Below are 19,378 nucleotides of genomic sequence, written 5' to 3'. Positions count from 1 at the left end.
AATTAGTTACTTGGACCATAATAATCAAATTACACCAAAATGAAACCTCAACCATCAAAAACTACATATTCCAGAGTTAATCAAATTGAACAAAATTCAGAATAACATAATCTCCCAGAATTGAATAAGATCGAACAAACATAATGAACGTCCCTCTTCTCTCTTCAGTCTTTCTCCTTCTCCTCACCGTCACCCTCTTCTCTCCACCTCTTTCTCCTCTCGCACTCACTGACGTGTCCGAGCTACGCCGGTCCGACTCTCCGGTCTCGCTCGCCCACTCACTGTGTCGCACTCAAGGTCGCCGTCGGGCGCTATGTCGTCACTGCGATCTCACTGTGTCACCGTCGCCCTCCCTGCCATCGTCTTTGCCGGCGTCAGAAGCAAAGGGAACCAGTCAACCAGCGTCTGAGGTCGTCGTCGTCTTCTACTCTTCTTGTTGCCGTCGTCAGTTGGTCAGCTTCTTCCCTGTTCTTTCCGTTTTTCAATTTCATTGAATCATTGCTGTAAATCATCAATTCACTGATTTATTGTTACTGGTGGTTGAATTTGTTGCTCTGTTGCTGTTGCTGAAATAATAACCTCCTCAAATCTTTTGTTGCTGTGTACCTGTGTTGGCTGATTTGATTCTTACATAGGTGCTATTGATTTGGTATAATTAGTTGAATTTAGTTTTTAACTAGATTTTTTTTTGTTAAAATTTAAAAAATGTCTTCATCACAAATTCTATCAGAACACCACTTATAATCTTATAATGTATTATTAATATGATTATGAAAATATGTATTTTAATTTTTTTTATAATTTTATATTTTTATTTAATTAAAACTGAGTTAATCGGGTGAATTAGTAACCACCGGTTGAATCAGTTGCCGGGTCAGTTCTAATAACTATGTTCTGAAGGTTCTTCTGTTCCCTTCTGTGTGGTTAAAGGTTAAACACCATTACACGACGTACGTTGAGATCCGATCATAGAACCTCTCAGTGATTCGCAATGTCTACCGCCGCATCCAGCTCTTGGGGTACTGCGCTCGTTAAGATCTCTCCTTACACCTTCTCCGCCGTCGGCATCGCCGTCTCCATCGGTGTCTCTGTTCTCGGTGCTGCTTGGTACGCCTTTACCCTTTTCCGTTTCAGATTTTCTCAATTTATGTCCGTAACCGTTTCCGATAATCTCCTTTTTTTGGATTTGTGAAGGGGGATTTACATAACTGGTAGCAGCTTGATCGGTGCTGCAATCAAGGCTCCCCGAATCACTTCCAAGAATCTCATTAGGTATGATTACTGATCTGTCCTTTCATCCACTCAAATTTCATAGTCGAATTTGTTTGGTGTTCGGATTTAGTTTTCATTTAGAGTTGTATACATTTAATTGTTGGTGTTTCTCAATTTTTATTTTTATTTTTGATTTTTATCCATTTGAGATATCTAAGTACTTTTAAAGTGGCCAATGTTAGATTTTTATCCAATTGGTTATGTTGATATGTCAGCAGTGTTCTATTAGATGTGTTATTGGGTTTTAGATGGTTAACTGTTTTATGATTGTGCTTAGTGCATTATAATCTTAACTTTGATAGAGTTAGAATTTAGAAATGTTTTGCATTTGATGTTGTGAAAAGGAAATGATATTCAGATTGTAGAAATTCAGCTAGTATTGTGGTGGTTTCACACAAAATTAGTGTTAATTTTGATAATTGTGCTAGCTCTCAGCATCATATTCTTTATATTCTCCTGTTATGTTTATAATAAGACCTAACCTATTAAGAAAGAGTTTAATTTCTATAAACTGCCACTGCAATCCAATCATATATTGTCATACAAGCAAAAATAGCTATATCTCATGTTCACTATCTTTAAAAAAAACCAATTATCCTTATGCGGCACCTCATGATTGGATGTTAGAGTAAAACTATTAATATTCCCAGAATTATAGGGGCATACAAATTTTTTTTTGAAACAAAGGAAGCTCAACACTGTAAAGTGGAGCAAACAAGTTAAACAACAAATACTACATGGAAATACATAACATCCTTGTCAAAGTCGACAATGCCATCAACAACCCACAGGATCACTATCAGTCCATTCATTGTAGCTCTGGATTGTTCTCCTTATTACGAAGTCAACACCTGCTTCCTTATTATTAAAGATCCTAGCATTTCGTTCCACCCAAATGTTCCAAATCACTGCAAAGAACCCAGTCAGCCACCTCTTCTGCTCTTGTTTTCGCTTATGCCAACCAGTCCAACTCTCAAACAGTTCTCTTATGGTACCAGGAATAGCCCAATCTTCACCAAAGGACTAAGATTTGGGGCATACAAATTAAACTCTTTGATCAACCTACAATGAGTAATGCTACACTACTTGGTCAAAAAAGGGGAAAACTTTAGCCTTAACGTACTAAGATTTGGGGATGGTTGTTGGAAAAGTTGAAGTGGTGGCACTCATTTATTCAATCATAAATAACCATGTAAACCCATTGTGGTAAAAGATTTCTGGCTCTTAAGTATTTTCTTCTATTTTTCGTTTATGACTTTTACCTGATTCTCATGCAAATATTCTGCTTCTTGTGGTGACTGGATGTTCAGACGTTTGGATAGAGACTCAATGATAAAGAGTTATCATTTTAAATGTGTACAACTGATTTTACAATGTATCGGCCATTAGTTTATTCATAATAGTGAATGATATTCTTTCTTGCTCATTGATAAGCATTTATCATGGAGGGTACTAAGTGACTTGCATCTAAATTAAGAAATTTACTCATGTTTCTTTGGTTTATTTATTTATTTAAGTTTTTGCTGGTTCGGTATTTGGGATTGATATTGTACCCTCACTTTAAGCATCATCTATGGAAGTTGAGGGGATTTATAAGTTAAAATTAAATTATGAAAAAGGACTAAACTATTTGTTTGAAGTTTATCCATGGTTCAGTTTTATTTCTATTTTTTATTTTGTTTTCCCCTCATTGCATGAGGTTTGAATGCATAGACACACATTATGATGGTTGGTTATTTGGAATAATAATGGTACCCTTTTGAAGTTGATGTGGAGTGAGTCTAGCTCTCCAAATATAGTTGAAGCTTCATTAATTACTATTGTTAATGGATAATGAAAAGCTGCAATTTATAATTAGGAATTGTATTCCAGTTTTCTTCTATGTCAAATAACTGTTACACTGTCCCACTAACTATGGGGTTTGGTATGTTTAGGGAAGGATCCGAACTCTTATAAGTAGGGGGCCAGAAACTAAGGCCTTGTATAATCAAATATTCTATCATATATTTGGTGACATATGTAATCAAAATAAAATATAAAAAATGTGATTGAACAAGATGACTTGGCCCATAAAAATGCAACAGGCACACACTATTAGTGGGACGTAGATAATAAAATTCAAAATCCGCTACTGGGTAGGGTTCAACCTCCACATGGGAGTACCAGTGCGGCTGATATAGGCTCATTTTAAGGAAGGTCTGCACAGGCGTTGCAGTATCCATCAAGGCCTGTCTATATCACTGAAAATGGGTGAGGTAATTTATAATTTACATAACTGGCAGAGCCGTATGTCCCAACTTAGTTTACCAGTAAAAAATTACCATAGTCTGGTTGCTTTTAATAAAAATAACATGTTGAAAACCATTTGGAGTTAATAGCTCAATCATTATCTATACCTATTTTAATAATCCAAATACACTTTTGTACCTAACTATTTTCAGTGGTTTCAATTTTTTCTTCCAATTAAATCCTTTTTTAGCTGTGATGTCAAATTTAAGCTTTTTCTATTGAATATGGTTAACATCGTGAAAATACTCCCGTTCACTTTCCTATATTAGTGCACCCAGGCCAGCATGTAACCATCGTTGGTCCAACCACTCTTCATTTATCTGCTATACTAGTCCATGTTTTTATATGTTGTTTTCTTTCCTTTTCCTTTTTCTTTTTTTCCTGAACACATGTCTAAAAAATTTAACGAATTTATTCTATTAAATAGTGTTTTTTTTTTTTTTTAAATTATCCATACATAATAAATTAATAATTAAACTTAAAAAGCTATAGAAAAATGGCAAGACCCACTAGTGTTAAATATTGTGATTGAGATCTTTATTGCACACTTGGGATATTTAGAGTTTTTAGAATTTATATGACACCTCAAACATCACGGCTGTCAAAATTTTAGTTTGCCTTATACTTTATATCACTTTGTGGGAGTTAGATTATGATAGAGCGCACAATGTTTTCTTTTCCCAGGCTTTATATAATCCTAAACTTAAAAGATTGTAAGGGTTGACTACTCAAACCATTGAATTTAAATGGTAAATTTTACCATGTGAAATCCTGTTTTTAATGAAGAATTCAGTATTTTTATTCTGAATTTCTAACCGATGATTGTTCTATATGAATTCTGCCAACATTATTCCTTTCTAAATGTCACTTAATAAAATAGGTTGGTGCAGCTGATTTAGTTCTAACATGGTCATGTCTGCCACTTTACTGATTGTTCCTGATGTTTTGGTATTGCAGTGTAATCTTCTGTGAAGCTGTTGCTATATATGGTGTTATTGTGGCTATTATTCTACAAACAAAATTAGAAAGCGTTCCTTCATCACAGATCTATGCAGCCGAGTCTCTTAGGGCTGGATATGCAATCTTTGCTTCTGGACTTATTGTTGGCTTCGCAAATCTCGTTTGTGGGTCTGTGTTCATTTCTGCCAACATCTTATATATAGTCCCAGCAAAATTTTGTACAAACGCAGATAAACATTTTCCATGCTGCTGTTTTATAAATCATTTTTTCTTTTTCCTTTTTCTCTTCTTGGCAGATTGTGTGTAGGGATAATTGGAAGCAGCTGTGCATTGTCTGATGCTCAAAACTCCTCTCTCTTTGTGAAGATTCTCGTGATTGAAATTTTTGGTAGTGCTCTTGGGCTATTTGGAGTTATTGTTGGAATCATTATGTCAGCTCAAGCAACATGGCCAACAAAAGTTTAATTTGCTTTCATATAAGAGAGTGGGAATACAATTATGGTGGAGCACAATATTTTCTCTGTACTGCCAAGTGATTGAAGAAGTCATATCTATTTACCTTTGTTGGTATGAACCAGCGTAGTAGCTTTGCCTCCATTGAAACTTTTAGGTTGTACCATTTACCAATAAGTAGTTAGAATGTACTGTGTATCATCATCAAAGACATCAAGCTGTTGGTTGGATTTCAATATTTCTTGGAGGACTTAGTTTTGAAGTGTTTATTCATTTAATAAAAAAGATGTGAAATTATTTGGGAATGTGTATAAAATCAAGAATTAGTTATTTGTTGAGTTGCAAGTATTTTGTAACTTAAGTGAAAATATTAGTTTTGGAAACATAGATTAAAAATGTTTATTACAAATCAACTTGGGTTGGTTGAGTAGTTAATTCACTCTGCTTAAGCAAGTGCCAAGGATTTGAATTCCGTCTTGTACATACAGCTACTAATTGCCTAGTGACAAATCATAGGTAGCGTTTGTTTTTAGAAATTGGAATCTGCTCCAGGATTTGATCATCATCCAAAACCCCGGCAGTTAATAGCATAATGCCCTGACATTTAGTCCCAGAACAATTTACCATCATAGAGTTCAAATAATAGTGATTTACCATGACAGGCGCTTCTAACCCTTTCGGCATAAAGCATACCGTTTTCTCGGAACAATCAAGCAAGACATGGTTCTTGGACAACCAATCTAATCCAAGAATGAGATCAAGACCAGTCATCGGCAGACAAATCAGATCATGCACGAATTCACGTTGTTGTACTCGAAATGGAATTTGTGGATATCTTAACCTAGTCATCATAACTTCATGGGTAGCATTATACACCTTTAAATCATAACCCAAGACCATTATTTTCAACTCTAATTCATCAGCTTTCTCAAAATGCAATAAATGAATGTGTTGCTCCTGAATCAAATAAGGCATTTAAAACTTTACCGGCTATCTCACAGTTACCTCTGATCAGTGTCTCGGATCCCTCGGCACTTGCTGCAGAAGTGGTGTAAACTTTCCCCGGCTGCTGCACCCTACCAGACTCATATTTCTTCTTCTCTGGATAACTACCGGCCAGGTGCCCCGGCTACCCACAAAAGTAGCATACCCCAGTACCAAATCTGCACGGGAATCCCGGATGGTATTTCCCACATCTTTGACAGCTCAAATCCTGCTATGGCTTCTTCCCATACCTTATCCCTTGATTAGCATTAACATTCGGCCTTCTGAAATTTCCCTGGCCATGATTTTGTTGTGGAACAAATTCTCCACACTTAAAGTTTCTGCCCATTGGTGCCAAATTCCTCCCTGGAGTCCTCTGGAAGGGCGTCCTCATGCTTCCCTTCTCTGCTGTCGCCTTCCTCACACACTCCTCATCCACCCTACTCTTATTTACGAGTTCAGAGAACACCCTAATCTCCATTGGTGCAACGAAACCCAGAATGCCGCTCCGAAGACCTCCCTAATACTTGATGCATTTCCATTCAACAAAATCCTCAAGAGCTCCTTGACAAATTTGGGAAAAGCGACACAGCTCTGCGAACCTGTTAGTGTATTCAGTAACAGTCATCTGGCCTTGTTTCAGCTGAAGCAATTCGAGTTCCTTAGCATTTCTGACTGAATTGGGAAAGTACTTCTTATAGAACTCTGTTTGGAACAATTCTCAAGAGATTACCACCGCCATCAGGCTGCAGAATACACCGCGTGCCCTGCCACCAATGTTGAGCCTCACCTTGCAGCTGATAAGTCCCAAACTCAACCCACTGCTCCTCAGGAACCTGCTGAGCCTGTAGTACCCTTTCCATAGCCTGAATCCAATTGTCTGCTTCAGTGAGGTTTGAGGTCCCCCTGAAGGTCGGAGGGTGAACCTTCAGAAATGTGGCAAGTGTCATAGGGCCTTCTTTGCCATTATTATTCCTATGATTACCATTGTTTATCTGGTTTCCCAGCGCTTCGGCTGTCGCCTGCATGGCCCAGGCATGTTTCCCAGGGTAGCCGTGAATTCTACAGGGTCATTCCTTGTCGGCCCAAGATTACCATTGCCTATTCTACCTCTGCCTCGCCCGTGACCACATCCGTGAGTCGACATCTGGTTCCTATATACACCAAACAAGTGATATCAAGTTGATCAGTCTCAATATTGCAAGTCTAGCGCCTTAAGTCCCAAATGCATGCTCAGGAACATTTATGCCACATATATCAGTTAGATACCCTAATAGCACATAGACACATACACAGAGACTGCACAGAAGCATAGTCAGTCCGTCCCTTAGGCTCTATAGGAACGAACTACTCTGATACCATAATGTAACACCCTACGACACAGAGCTTTACGCTTAAGCCGTAAAACAGAGAGGGTGTGGTATTACGACTTCTAAAATAAAAATATATACATATAGTAGCTGAAAGAATATAATAATTATGAGCCTTGGAAAACTGGTAAAACAAAATCCACAAAAAGAAAAGCGCAACGCTCAAGAAACGAGATTACTTGCGTGCTAAGAAATCTAAAGATTATAGCAAAAAATAAACAAAAAGTGAGAATAGAGAGTTAAGGATACAGAATAACTAGCCCCTAACTCAGTCTGCGAAGCCAAGGTTGGCTGGAGAATATTTACATACATACATACATACATACATACATACACACACACACACACACATATATATATATATCCGAAAATGCCCAAATACATAGATAAAACCCTAACTCTCCTCAAACCTCTAAGAGGAGCAAAATAAATAAGTTGTTCGGAGAAAGTTTAGCACATATGTACATAAACCATATATCAAAAGAAACCCAGAAACCACTCCACTTCAGAAGTGAAAACACCTAGTGAGGTGCCTCTCGACCTGCATCTGAAAAATAACAACACAGTATGGGATGAGAACCAGGGGTTCTCAGCATGGTAGAGGTGCCACACACATAATACATAAGGTCTTGGGAATGCCAAAGGCAATCCTAGAACGCCGACACTCAGATTAAAAAGCTTAAAAGTATTAAACAGAAACCATAAATGGTGGTTTTCTAAGGATATCTAAACCTAGCTTAACTTAATCCAAACTCTAAGTCTTTCTGCCTTTCCTCCGCACTCCATCACCAACAGCATATCACAGACAGTCAAGCAGATAGAAACAAACACAAGTATTGTACAAGTACAGCAGATAACAAATATACATTTAATGTAGCAAGTACATTTAGGTAGACCCAGTTAATGCACAAACAAGTAGTTCAAGCAATATGCATATGATGCATGCCTGTCTTATGGCTGATGAGGCTCATCTGTCGGTTATTAAGCCAACCCGACAAGTCCGAAACCCTTGGACTGTCCCTCGTCGCGCATCCCCATGAGTCTATGCATAGCTTTTTCTCATTTCATTCATAATTCATACATTCATATATAACTTTACTCAATGGGGGATATCCATTCCCGAGAATTTATACGTGTCCGATCACCCTTACGACGTAGGGTCAACAGAGTATCGAGTCTCAACCTGTTACACAAGGTGGCAAGCCACGGTATTCTATACAGGGAAATTCATATCTCAGATAACATTAAATGCATAAGCCACATAAGTATTCATAATAATTCATATCCATTACATAATTGTTCATCATAGCCATGGCATTGTATATCCTTCATGCATACACATTCTCCTCATATAATTCATCACTTTTAACCTTTACTTCATTCCCAAGTTACCTCTATTTCCTAGCTCCAAGTTATTACTAGGCCTATCATTATGTTCTATGGCTAAAAAGGGTGAAAACAGAGGTTTAGAGGTTCAAAATTGAGCTTTAAAACACAAAATACCTTTGCTGAAAACAGGGGAGTTACGCATACGCCTGGGCCACGCGTACGCGTGGGCCACGCGTACGCGTGGGCGTACGGATGGACCATTACGCGTACGCATTCCCTCATTATGCGTACACGTGGGCACCTAACAGAAGCACCCAGTCGCACATGGACATTTCGCGTACACAGGTACCCCATGTTACGCGTACGCCTCGGCCACGTGTACGCGTGGACATACATTCTGGCCCACTACGCGTACGCATAGACTAACTTGCATACGCATGGTGAGGAGACAGTAACGTTTCTCTACAAATGGGGTATATGCGTATGCAAAAATTCCATGTCACGCTGATGCACGGAAACTTGTCTCTCAAAAAATTTTCCTTCGGCAAGTATACCGAATTGTCGTCAAGTAATAACTCACAAAAGAGTGAGGTCGAATCCAACAGAGATTAACAGATTAAGCAATCAATGGTTAATTGATTATCCTAGTTAGACGGTTCAGATTTGGATGATGAGTAGCATGAATTGTAAATTAACAGAAAAGAAAGGAAAAGCAATAAGGTGCAGAAAAGTAAAATGGCAAGAAAAGTAAATGTAAGAACTAAAAATAAAATGAACATTGGGATCAAGAGATATTGCAATCCTCCGGATCAAGTTCATTCTCATCTCTTCCTCAATCAATGCATTCATTGATCTCCTTGGCAATCTTAAGTGATTGGATCCCAATTCCTTGGCAATCCAATCTCTCTAAGCTTGAACAATTTCCTAATTCCTTGATTTAATTGCTCATGGGAAGAGATGAAGTTTGGTCACTGATTATACCACACACATTCATAGATCAAAGTATTGGTAGGATTAAATGTCACAATATCCATCCAACCCCAACCTAATCTAATGTGAGAGAGCATTTCTAGCATGATTTCCTCATTCCTCTTCCAAGGTTCAGAGGAAATCCAAGTATGAGCAATTTCTCTTCCGAGACAATTACCCAATTGGATGAAGATCGAAAGCTCTCTAGTAAAATCAAGAGAAAAGAAAGAAGAAGAAGAATAAGAACTATAATTGATCCATTGAATCACAATAGAGCTCTCTAACCCAATGAAAAGAGTAAGTTGATCATTGCTCTACCAAAATAGGAAAGAAAGAAAATGCAGAAAAGTAAAGATGAAGATTAAAACTAAAATTGAAACTTCAAAATTCATAAATGAAAAGTACAAAGAAAAGAAAGAGAAGGAAAAGTGTGTGAGGGGAGGGAGTCCGAAGACCCCTCTTCAATCCCCCATTCCAGAATGTCCGTCCCCCCTTGAATGTAAAAACTAAGGCCCTTATATAGGCTCTCCTAAATTACAAAATGAAATTAAAAGCAAATTACAATTAAATGAAAATTCCTATTCTAGATGCTTCTTGTGGCCTTGATTGGCTGACACTTGTGGGCTTGCTTCCTTGAGGTTGGGTGGTCCTTGAAAGTAAATCAAGTTGAGGTCCAGGTGCTAATGTCAGTGCTAACGTTAGCCACACTAACGCTACAAGTGTGGCGTTAGTGCTGAAGTTAGTGTGGCTAACGTCACACTTGCTACCCAGTTGGTGTTTTTGGGGTTTAAAAGATGCCTCTGGTTTGTGCTCCAATTTCATGCCCACTATAGAGTATTATATATCGTTGGAAAGCTCTGAATGTCAGCTTTCTAACGCAACTAGAATCACCTCAATTGGACCTCTGTAACTCAAGTTATGCTCCTTTGAAGTGGACAAGGTCGCTGGCATAGTCGCTAGCGTTACTGGAAAAAGCGAGTCACAATAACGTTAGCGATCAGGGGCTTAATATTGCCAGGTTCTGGAGCTCAAACTTAATGTCCACCCCATACTATTATATATTATTGGAAAGCCCTGGATGTCTACTTTCCAACTCCTTTAAAAGCGCATCATTTGGAGCTCTACGGCTCGAGTTACACTTCTTGGAAGGTGAAGAGGTCAGCTTGCCTTACTACAGGTTGATACCATGTTCATCTTTGCACTTTCGGGGTAGGTTTTCTCCCTCAAATTCAGTGTCCACCATGTAGTGCCATATATTCTTGGAAAGATCTAGAATCCTACTTTCCAATTCCATTGGAATAACCTCATTTGGAGCTTTGTGACTCAAGTTATTCTTGTTTGAAGAAGGCATGGTTAGGCTGCCAGGTGAGACTTTTGCCCACGTTAATGTCCACGTTAGTGTAACTAACGTGGCCATTAATGTGGGTCTTCATTTGCTTCGCAAACGTTAGTGGCACTCACTTTTTCCACTAACGTTGGCACTTCCCTTTCCTTCCACGTTAGTTCCCATGTTAATGTAACTAACGTGGAAGCTAACGTGGGTCTTCTTTTGCTTTGCTGGCGTTATTGGCACTCACTTTTGCCAATAACACTGCTCCTTCTTCAAAGTTAATGCCATTAACTTTCTCACTAATGTTGAGGCTTCTTCTATTCTTCCACGTTAGTGCCCACGTTAGTGGAGCTAACGTGGCCGCTAACGTGGGTCTTCTTGCCCTTCGCTATCGTTAGTGGCGTTAACGTTTTCTCACTAACTTTCCAAGCTTTCCTTCCTTCCACTTTAATGGCCACGTTAGTGGCATTAACGTAGCCACTAACGTGGCTCTTCTCTGCTTCTTGTTATCTGAAATCAATCAAACAAAGTACATCAAAGTCTTGCTCTTAATCATGAGATCATGCATCATCCATTTTATCATTCAATTCATGCATAATTCTCATGAAATCATTCAAAATTCACAATGTTTGCTTGAATCATGGTATGAATGCATTTTCAACCAAATACTTGCTTATTTCCTAAGAAAATGCATGAAACCAACCTAAAGCATACAAAAAATGGCTAGTAAAACTAGCCAAGATGCCCTGGCATCACACGCGTACGCGTGGCCCACGCGTACGCGTGAGCGTACATTTTTCCAAAAATTTTACTAAGTTTCAAAAGCTGCAGAATTTTAGTTTAAAACTTCCAACTTCCGGCACGCATAACTTTTTTGTTTTAAATTATTTTTCTTCCGTTCTTCGAACGGCGTAAACTTCACGGACCCAATTTTCGTATAAAATAAGTTTGAAGCCATTTGGGGGTCTGAAAGTCAAGTTATGGCTTGCCAAAGTTCAGCTAAAAACAAGTTTTTTTACACAAACCTCAAAACCTCCATTTTCCTTTAAAACTTACTCCAACTCAACTCATTATACCTATAATAATCAATACAACATATCTTCACAATCCTACCATTTCTCAAGTCAACAACATGATACTTCAACCTCTAAATACATCAAAAGGACATCATTTTACCTATCCAACATATATATGCATACACAGCATCATCAATTCACCATTCATAATTCATCCAACAAGCACCAAATTCATATCACAAGTATTATATTCATAATTCATCCAACAAGCACCAAATTCATATAACAAGTCTTACCAAGGTTACTAAGCATTAAGTATACTCATACGTTCCAACCTAACCTATGGTCATTGATGAATCCATTTTTGATGATGATTTTTGGTTAGAATTGGATGGATTTTCATCATATAAACTTGCACTTATTCCCTTGAATATCATGCTTTTAAACTTTACTTCCAAATTGCGCTTGATTATGAAAATATGCTCTTTTGTGCTTAATCTAATCTATTTTATTCTGTTTGCCTTCCATTCGATGCCTTGATGTTGTTTGTGAGTGATTCTAGGTGTATAAGGTAGGAATGGGTTGGAGAAAATGGAAGAAGAGCATGCAAAGTGAAGGAAACATCAAGAATCAAAGGAGATGAGCTCAGAGACGTGTGCGTGCGCACAGCTACCTGTGCGTATGCACAGCTGCCCAATCAGAGCGCGTGGATTGCTTCGAGCGCGTCGCGCGCCCAGTCAAGCATCGCCTAGTGTGAGTGCGCACGGCTACCTGTGCGTACACACAGGACTGGATTTCTCGCGAAGTGTGCGGATGCACGCATCTGTGCATCCGTACATGACTTCATTAAAATAGCACGTGACTCGCGATTTGGGGGCTTTGGAGACCCATTTCTGAAGTCTTCTAGCTCATATTGGAGGGGAAAGGAGAGACATAAGATATCATATCATTAGGATAGTTTTAGGAGTAGTAGTAGGAAGCTTTTAGTTAGTTTTTCTCTAAGTTTTTCATCATCTCTATTAGGGTTTATATTAGGATTTTACATTCAAGTGCCATTTCCATTTTTGATCTTGGATTTTGCTAGCTTTCATTGTAAGTATTCTCTTGTTATTACCCTTTATAGTTACATTGTCATTACTCTTTCTTCTAATTCAAGTTATAGTTCAATTTTGCCTATCTCTTGCAATTTTAATTTCTTGTTGATGGATTTGATGTTTAATGTTTGTTTCATGGTTTCTTGTGTTATTCTTGTTGATTGAGATCAATTGTTGCTTTTAGTTTCAAGCCATTTCTCATTTTCTCTATGTTTAAGGTTTTTTTCCACCAAGTGTTTGACAAAATGTCAAATATGGTTTTAGGCTAAATTTTTAGTTCTTGGCTTGGATTAAGTGAGCAATTGGGTTTCTAGAGTTGGAATGTCCGACATTTAGTTTCAATTCTTGGATTGTTAATTGTTCTTGTTCCCATGATAAACCACTATTTTATGATTTATCTTGTGCTCAATTGAGTGGTTTATATCAATTCTTTACTCACTTATTCATATGATTTGCATGAGTTCACATTTTTCCTTCCTGATTTTGTGCTATGATTGAAAACATGCTTCTTTGGCCTTATATTTGCTAATATTAATCCTCTCTTATTACCATTCGATACCGTGATATGTGCGTTAAGTGATTTCAGGGTTTACAGGGCAGGAATGACTTAGAGGATGGAAAGGAAGCATGCAAAAGTGGAAGGAATATAAGAAACTGAAGGAACTGCTAAAGCTGTCCAACCTGACCTCTTGGTACTAAATCGATCATAACTTGTGCTACAAAAGTCCAAATGATGCGGTTCTAGTTGCGTTGGAAAGCTAATGTCTGGGGCTTCGAAATGATATATAATTCAATATAGTGGCCATAGAGAAAAACGACACCCACGCGTGGATCACACGGACGCGTCGTTCTACAGAAAAACCAGCGTGGCAGATTTCGTCCCCAGCGATTTCTAGGCTGTTTCTGGCCCAGTTCTCGGCCCAAAAATTACAGTTTAAAGGCTATAAAGTGGGGGAATCCATCCATTCATTGATAGAACATTCATAATTCACAATTTTAGGTTTTAGATGTAGTTTTAGAGAGAGAGAGAGGCTCTCTCCTCTCTCTTAGGATTTAGGATTTAGAATTTTGGTTTTTAGGATTAGGATTCCTCTCAGTTTATGGTTATTTCTTCATTCCAAGTTCAATATTCCTTTAATTTATATTTCTCTTCTACTTTTATTTACTCTAATTCTTTTACTTGGTAATTATTTATTTAGCCAAATTGGCTTATGAACTTTCCATGTTAGATTTGAATATTCTATTTAATGCAATTTGAGGTATTTCAGATTTATTATTGTTTTATTCTATTTATGATATAAATAATTTAGATTTTTCCCCTTTGCTTTGGTTAAGTAATTGGTGACACTTGAGTTATCAAACTCAGCTGTTGATTGAAAATTAGAATTTGCTGGTTGATTTGAATCCCTCTAAAGCTAGTTTTTCCACAGGAGTTGACTAGGACTTGAGGAATCAAATTAATTAGTCCACTTGACTTTCCTTTATTTAGTAAGGGTTAACTAAGTGGGAGCAATAAACAATTCTCATCACACCTGATAAGGATAACTAGGATGGGATTTCCATTTCTTATACCTTGCAATGGTGTTCATGATAATTAAGATTACTTTATTGTCAATTTATTTTCCTGTTTCCTATTTCAAAAACCCAAAAAGATACAATTTTCCATTACCAATAATAAACACATCTCCCTGCAATTCCTTGAGAAGACGACCCAAGGTTTAAATACTTCGGTTATAAATTTTATTGGGTTTTGTAATTTGTGACAACAAAACTTTTATACGAAAGGATTCTCTATTGGTTTAGAAACTATACTTACAACGTGATTATTTTTATAAAATTCTTTACTAGCAAGAATCTAATTGTCAAAATGGCGCCATTGCCAGGGAATTGCAAACGTGTGCCTCATTATTGGCTATTGTAAATATTTGCTTTTCGTTTCTTTTTTTAGTGTTTCTAGTTTTAGGAGTTTATTTTCATTAATTTTTATTAATTTTTGTCTTTAATTGCTACTATGAATTCTCACCTCTCTGGCTTTAAGTTTGGTTCCAATGTTGTTGTAAGGAATGGAAACTATAATGAAAATATGCATCAAGGTTGGAAGAATCAAGGATTGGAGGAGCCACAAGGATTTGATCAACCCTCTTGGCAACAACCCCCTCCAATGCGCTATAACCAACAACCATTCTGTGATGCAAATCAAGACAATAGTTATGGTGGACCCTTTAGTGACAAACCACCTCCACCAAATTACTATGGTCAAGAGCCATTTCGGGGAGCGTACCAAGATGATGAATATGGTGGACCCCCTTGTAGTTACCAACAAGCCCCGCCACATACTTATGAACTGCCTCCCCAACATACCTTTGAACCACCATACTCACAAGCACCTTACCACCAAACACCCCCATATAACCTTGACCCACATCCAGCCCAACCTCCATTGGATAACAACACACTCATCTCTAATATCATTGGTCTCACCTCTACACTCCAAAATCTTATATCCTGCATGGACCAACCCTCTACCTCCAATATTTAACCCTCAAGCTTCAGTGCACTTTCTTTTCAACCACATAATAATCTTCCCATCCCATCACCACCCTCCATGGAAGAGAATCCACATCCATCAATCCAAGAGCAAGATGATCCCAGTTATGCTATTGTTATGGAACAAGAAAGAAGGAATCATCTTCGCGAATCCATACTTCATAAGAAGCTAGAGGAGGCCCTACAGATGAAGGTAGTAGAAACCCTTGAAGTCGAAGGAGTGGTTGAAGAATTAGTGAAGGAAGACATCAAGGAGGAGTTTAATTTTGTCTTAGAGCAAGAGGAGGCCCAAAATATGGAGATAGGAGAGACCCTTGAAGATGAAGGAATAGTTGAAATAAGTTATCATGGAAAGAAAATCATTAAGGATGAGTACGATTTTATACTAAAACAACTAGACAAAGCAGTAATTATTGAAGAGGAAGAAGTCGTTGAAGAATTAAGAGATGCTGAACCTCCATGGAAAAGTCCAGTCATAGAACCTCCTTCCAAGACGTCTGAATTTGATGTTGAAGAGGGTGTACAACCTCCAAGGCATATCATGGCTAAAGACTTTGAAGAGGTTGATCAAGAGATGGAGATTAAAGAAGAAGAAGCACAACCTCCCATGCCCTTTTGTGAGTAATGAAGAAGACATTGAATTGGAAGAAAGCTACCAAGAGGAAGAGGTTGAAATTGAAGAAGCTTGCAAATAGGTGGAAGTTATCAAGGAGGAGCACAAGGGAATGGAGCTTGAAATCACCTTGCCAAAGTTGTTGGAGACCTCTCCCCCAAAGCCATTACCATCCAATACAACATTTAAGTGGGTAAATACTTATCATTGACCTTTACCTTCCCGCTTGAATATGGGTTACTTGAGACAGATGGTCAACTTCGAGCTCTTTGTGGCTTTACGAGTAAGAGGGAGATGGCTAGTGGTCGTAGGAATTGTCATGTGAGATTCAATATGGTGAAAGGCTCAAAGTTTAAATGCAAAGGTTGGTGTAAAGCACAACTGAATGAGTCTAGGAGGATGTTTGGATGCCTTAGTGAGAATTCTAATTGCTTACCACCCGGATGGAATCATGATGATCAACTTGAAGACGGGTGTAGGATCAAGATTTGGGATCCGGGAATATATGAGGATCGACTTTGGGAGCTCAAAGCTTGTGAAGAACTCCATCATAGCTTGAGAAATTTACTTGGTATTGATAGAGCTTATTGGAAGTCCAAGCATTGGTGAAAGTTTCAAGACGAGTTCAAGCACAAGCCACCATGACAAGGAGCTCACCAAATGTCCAACTTAAGGACTTTAACTAAAAGTACTAGGTGGGAGACAACCCACCATGGTATATTCTTTCCTTTTTGTTCTTAGTCTTATTTTATTTTATTTTTCATTCGTGTTCATTCATAATTTCTGCATAGTCATTTGCATTCTGCATTTTGCATTCTGCATATTGCATAAAAAATAAAAAAAGGCACGCGACACATAAGCGTCGCTGACGTGTCCACGTCATATGTGCCTTGGACACGAGAAGAAAGGAAGCAGAGAGTCACACGAGAGCGTGGCTGGAGGCGTGCCTTAGGCACAACCATCCTCACGCGAACGCGTCACTAACGCGTCCGCGTCATTTTAAAAAATAGCCTCCCACGCATGCGCATCGCCCATGCGCACGGGTGACCCTGCGAACTCGACGTAAATGGGTGTATGGCAGAGAGTTATGGTGGAGTAGGGCTGGAATGGTGCTGGAAACACAAGCCCTATCACGCGAACGCGTGCCCCACGCATCCGCGTCGCTTTCAAAATATGGCCATTCACGCGTTCGCGTCACCCACGCGAACGCGTCACCCAGATTTTTTGGCAAAATGCATTTAAAACAGAGAGTTGTGCGTACGCGAGGCTACACTCGCGCCAATAGCACAAATCAGGTCACGCGATTGCATGACCCACGCGTCCGCGTCACCTGAACTTATCATCCGCCACGCGATCGCGTGACCCACGCGTTCGTGTCACATGCGACGCACAGCTTATCTAGATCAGTGCCTGATATCTTATCTTTTCTTCCCCAAATCCAAATATTTTCTTTCCTTTCTTATTTCTTTCTTTTCTCTTCTTCCTTCTTTATTCTTTCTCACTTTTTTTTACTTTCTCCCTTCCTTATTTTTTTACATCCATTATCAAGGTTCTTTTCTTTCTCTCTTTATTTTTTTTAATTATTTTTATTTATATTTTCTTCTTTTTGTTTTTACTTTCATTATCTACGTTTTCCTTCTTTTCCTTTTTATTCTTTTAATTGGTGTTAGAAATTTAATTGGGTGATTATTTTCTTCTATATTTTGCTTGTGGATTATTGAGGAGTTGTTTGACAATTAATATTACTTCTTAAAGGATTGCTTGCATGTTTAATTCAATACTTTTGATAACATATTTACCATGCATGCTAAGTGTTTGTGAAAAAGCTCGTATGGCATTGTGCATATTTAATTATTCTATTCTTCTACTTTAATGCCTGCTTTTCACTAAAAACAAAAAACCTTTTTATATATTATTCATTGAATATAATTGTCAATATAAACAGGTTGTTAGTTTGAAAGAGTTGATAATCAAATTGGGCATTTAATGCTTGATCTATGCTACTCATACCTTTGCCGGCATGCCAATAAACATCTTGCATCTACTTGCCATCATATGCACTTGCTATATTTCCATTGATGAACTTTTCACATGTAGTCATGACCATATGTTAACGACATCCCTCTTTACCGTGCATTGATTATCACTTATACCATCTCCTTCCTTGCTCTAACCCTTAAGTTTTAAAGTTACTTACTTTTTCCCTTTTTAGGATGGCTACCAAGGGTAAAGAGAAAGCTACTCCCAAAACACCAGCAAGGAGAGGAACCAAGAGACCTCCAACTAAGGCGCCTCCATCTACAAGCGTCAGTTGGAGCAGCCCGTCCACTTGCACATCTTAGTATGCACCGAGGACGGTGCAATCTTTAAGTGTGGGGAGGTCGATACCGATCTTCATGGGTTAGTTATTTTATTCTCAACACCAATATTTTACTTTATTAGTTTATTGTTGCATTTGCATGTTTGATTGCATATTTGTTTGATTTTGTGCATATTTTACCACCACTTGGTTAAAGTAATATTTTTTTTTTCAAGAAACTTTTTATAGCATTCCACTAATTTGAATTAAAATTTTTATTAAACCTTGTTTGAAGAAATATTATTTTGGAACATGGTTTAGAGCTCGAACACATAAAACTAGTGAGATTTTGAGCCTACTTTTTGGTTGCATTTTATCAACCAATATTTTATTTTTGGTGTGTGTTGTTCTCTCTAAAATTGTGATCTTTGTCTTGCTTAATTCTATATTTACATGGTTTGATGTATGCATATACTTACATGATTGAGGCATTTGTTTCACTGAGCTTACATACCCATATGGCCTTACCCTTTCATTATCCTTTGCAAACCAATGTTGAGCCTATTATACCCCTTTGTTCTTTACTTTAGCTCATCACTAACTCTAAGTGAAAAACAATAATGTCCTTAATTTGAATCCTTGGTTAGCTTAGACTAGTGAGAGTGCTCATGAATTAAGTGTGGGGAAAAGTGGGTTTGGAAACGTTTAGTTTTGGAAATTAAGTATGTTATATATCTTTATGAAAATGTTAAAGAAATGTTTAGGACATGTTCATGCATTCAATAATTTAATCATATGCATTGAGAAAAACAAAAGAAAAAAATATGTATATATAAAAATAAAAAAATAAAAA

The 19,378-nt window shown here is 37.9% G+C and overlaps 1 protein-coding gene across 1 annotated transcript; it reads left to right on the top strand.

Moving 5' to 3' along the window:
* Positions 1 to 12: 12 nt before the first annotated feature.
* On the top strand, positions 13 to 5,279 carry LOC112727526 (V-type proton ATPase subunit c''2). Its single transcript, XM_025777307.3, has 5 exons — positions 13 to 452; positions 931 to 1,107; positions 1,195 to 1,272; positions 4,519 to 4,689; positions 4,818 to 5,279. The coding sequence occupies exons 2-5, from the start codon at positions 992 to 994 to the stop codon at positions 4,984 to 4,986; spliced, it is 534 nt and encodes a 177-aa protein (XP_025633092.1). The 5' UTR covers positions 13 to 452; positions 931 to 991; the 3' UTR covers positions 4,987 to 5,279.
* The last annotated feature ends 14,099 nt before the right edge of the window (positions 5,280 to 19,378 follow it).

The sequence above is a fragment of the Arachis hypogaea genome, chromosome 12, assembly GCF_003086295.3.
Source record: "Arachis hypogaea cultivar Tifrunner chromosome 12, arahy.Tifrunner.gnm2.J5K5, whole genome shotgun sequence".
In the NCBI taxonomy this organism is placed as follows: Eukaryota; Viridiplantae; Streptophyta; class Magnoliopsida; order Fabales; family Fabaceae; genus Arachis; species Arachis hypogaea.
The sequence above is the reverse complement of the archived record's forward strand: the minus strand, read 5'-3'. Positions and strand labels throughout refer to the sequence as shown.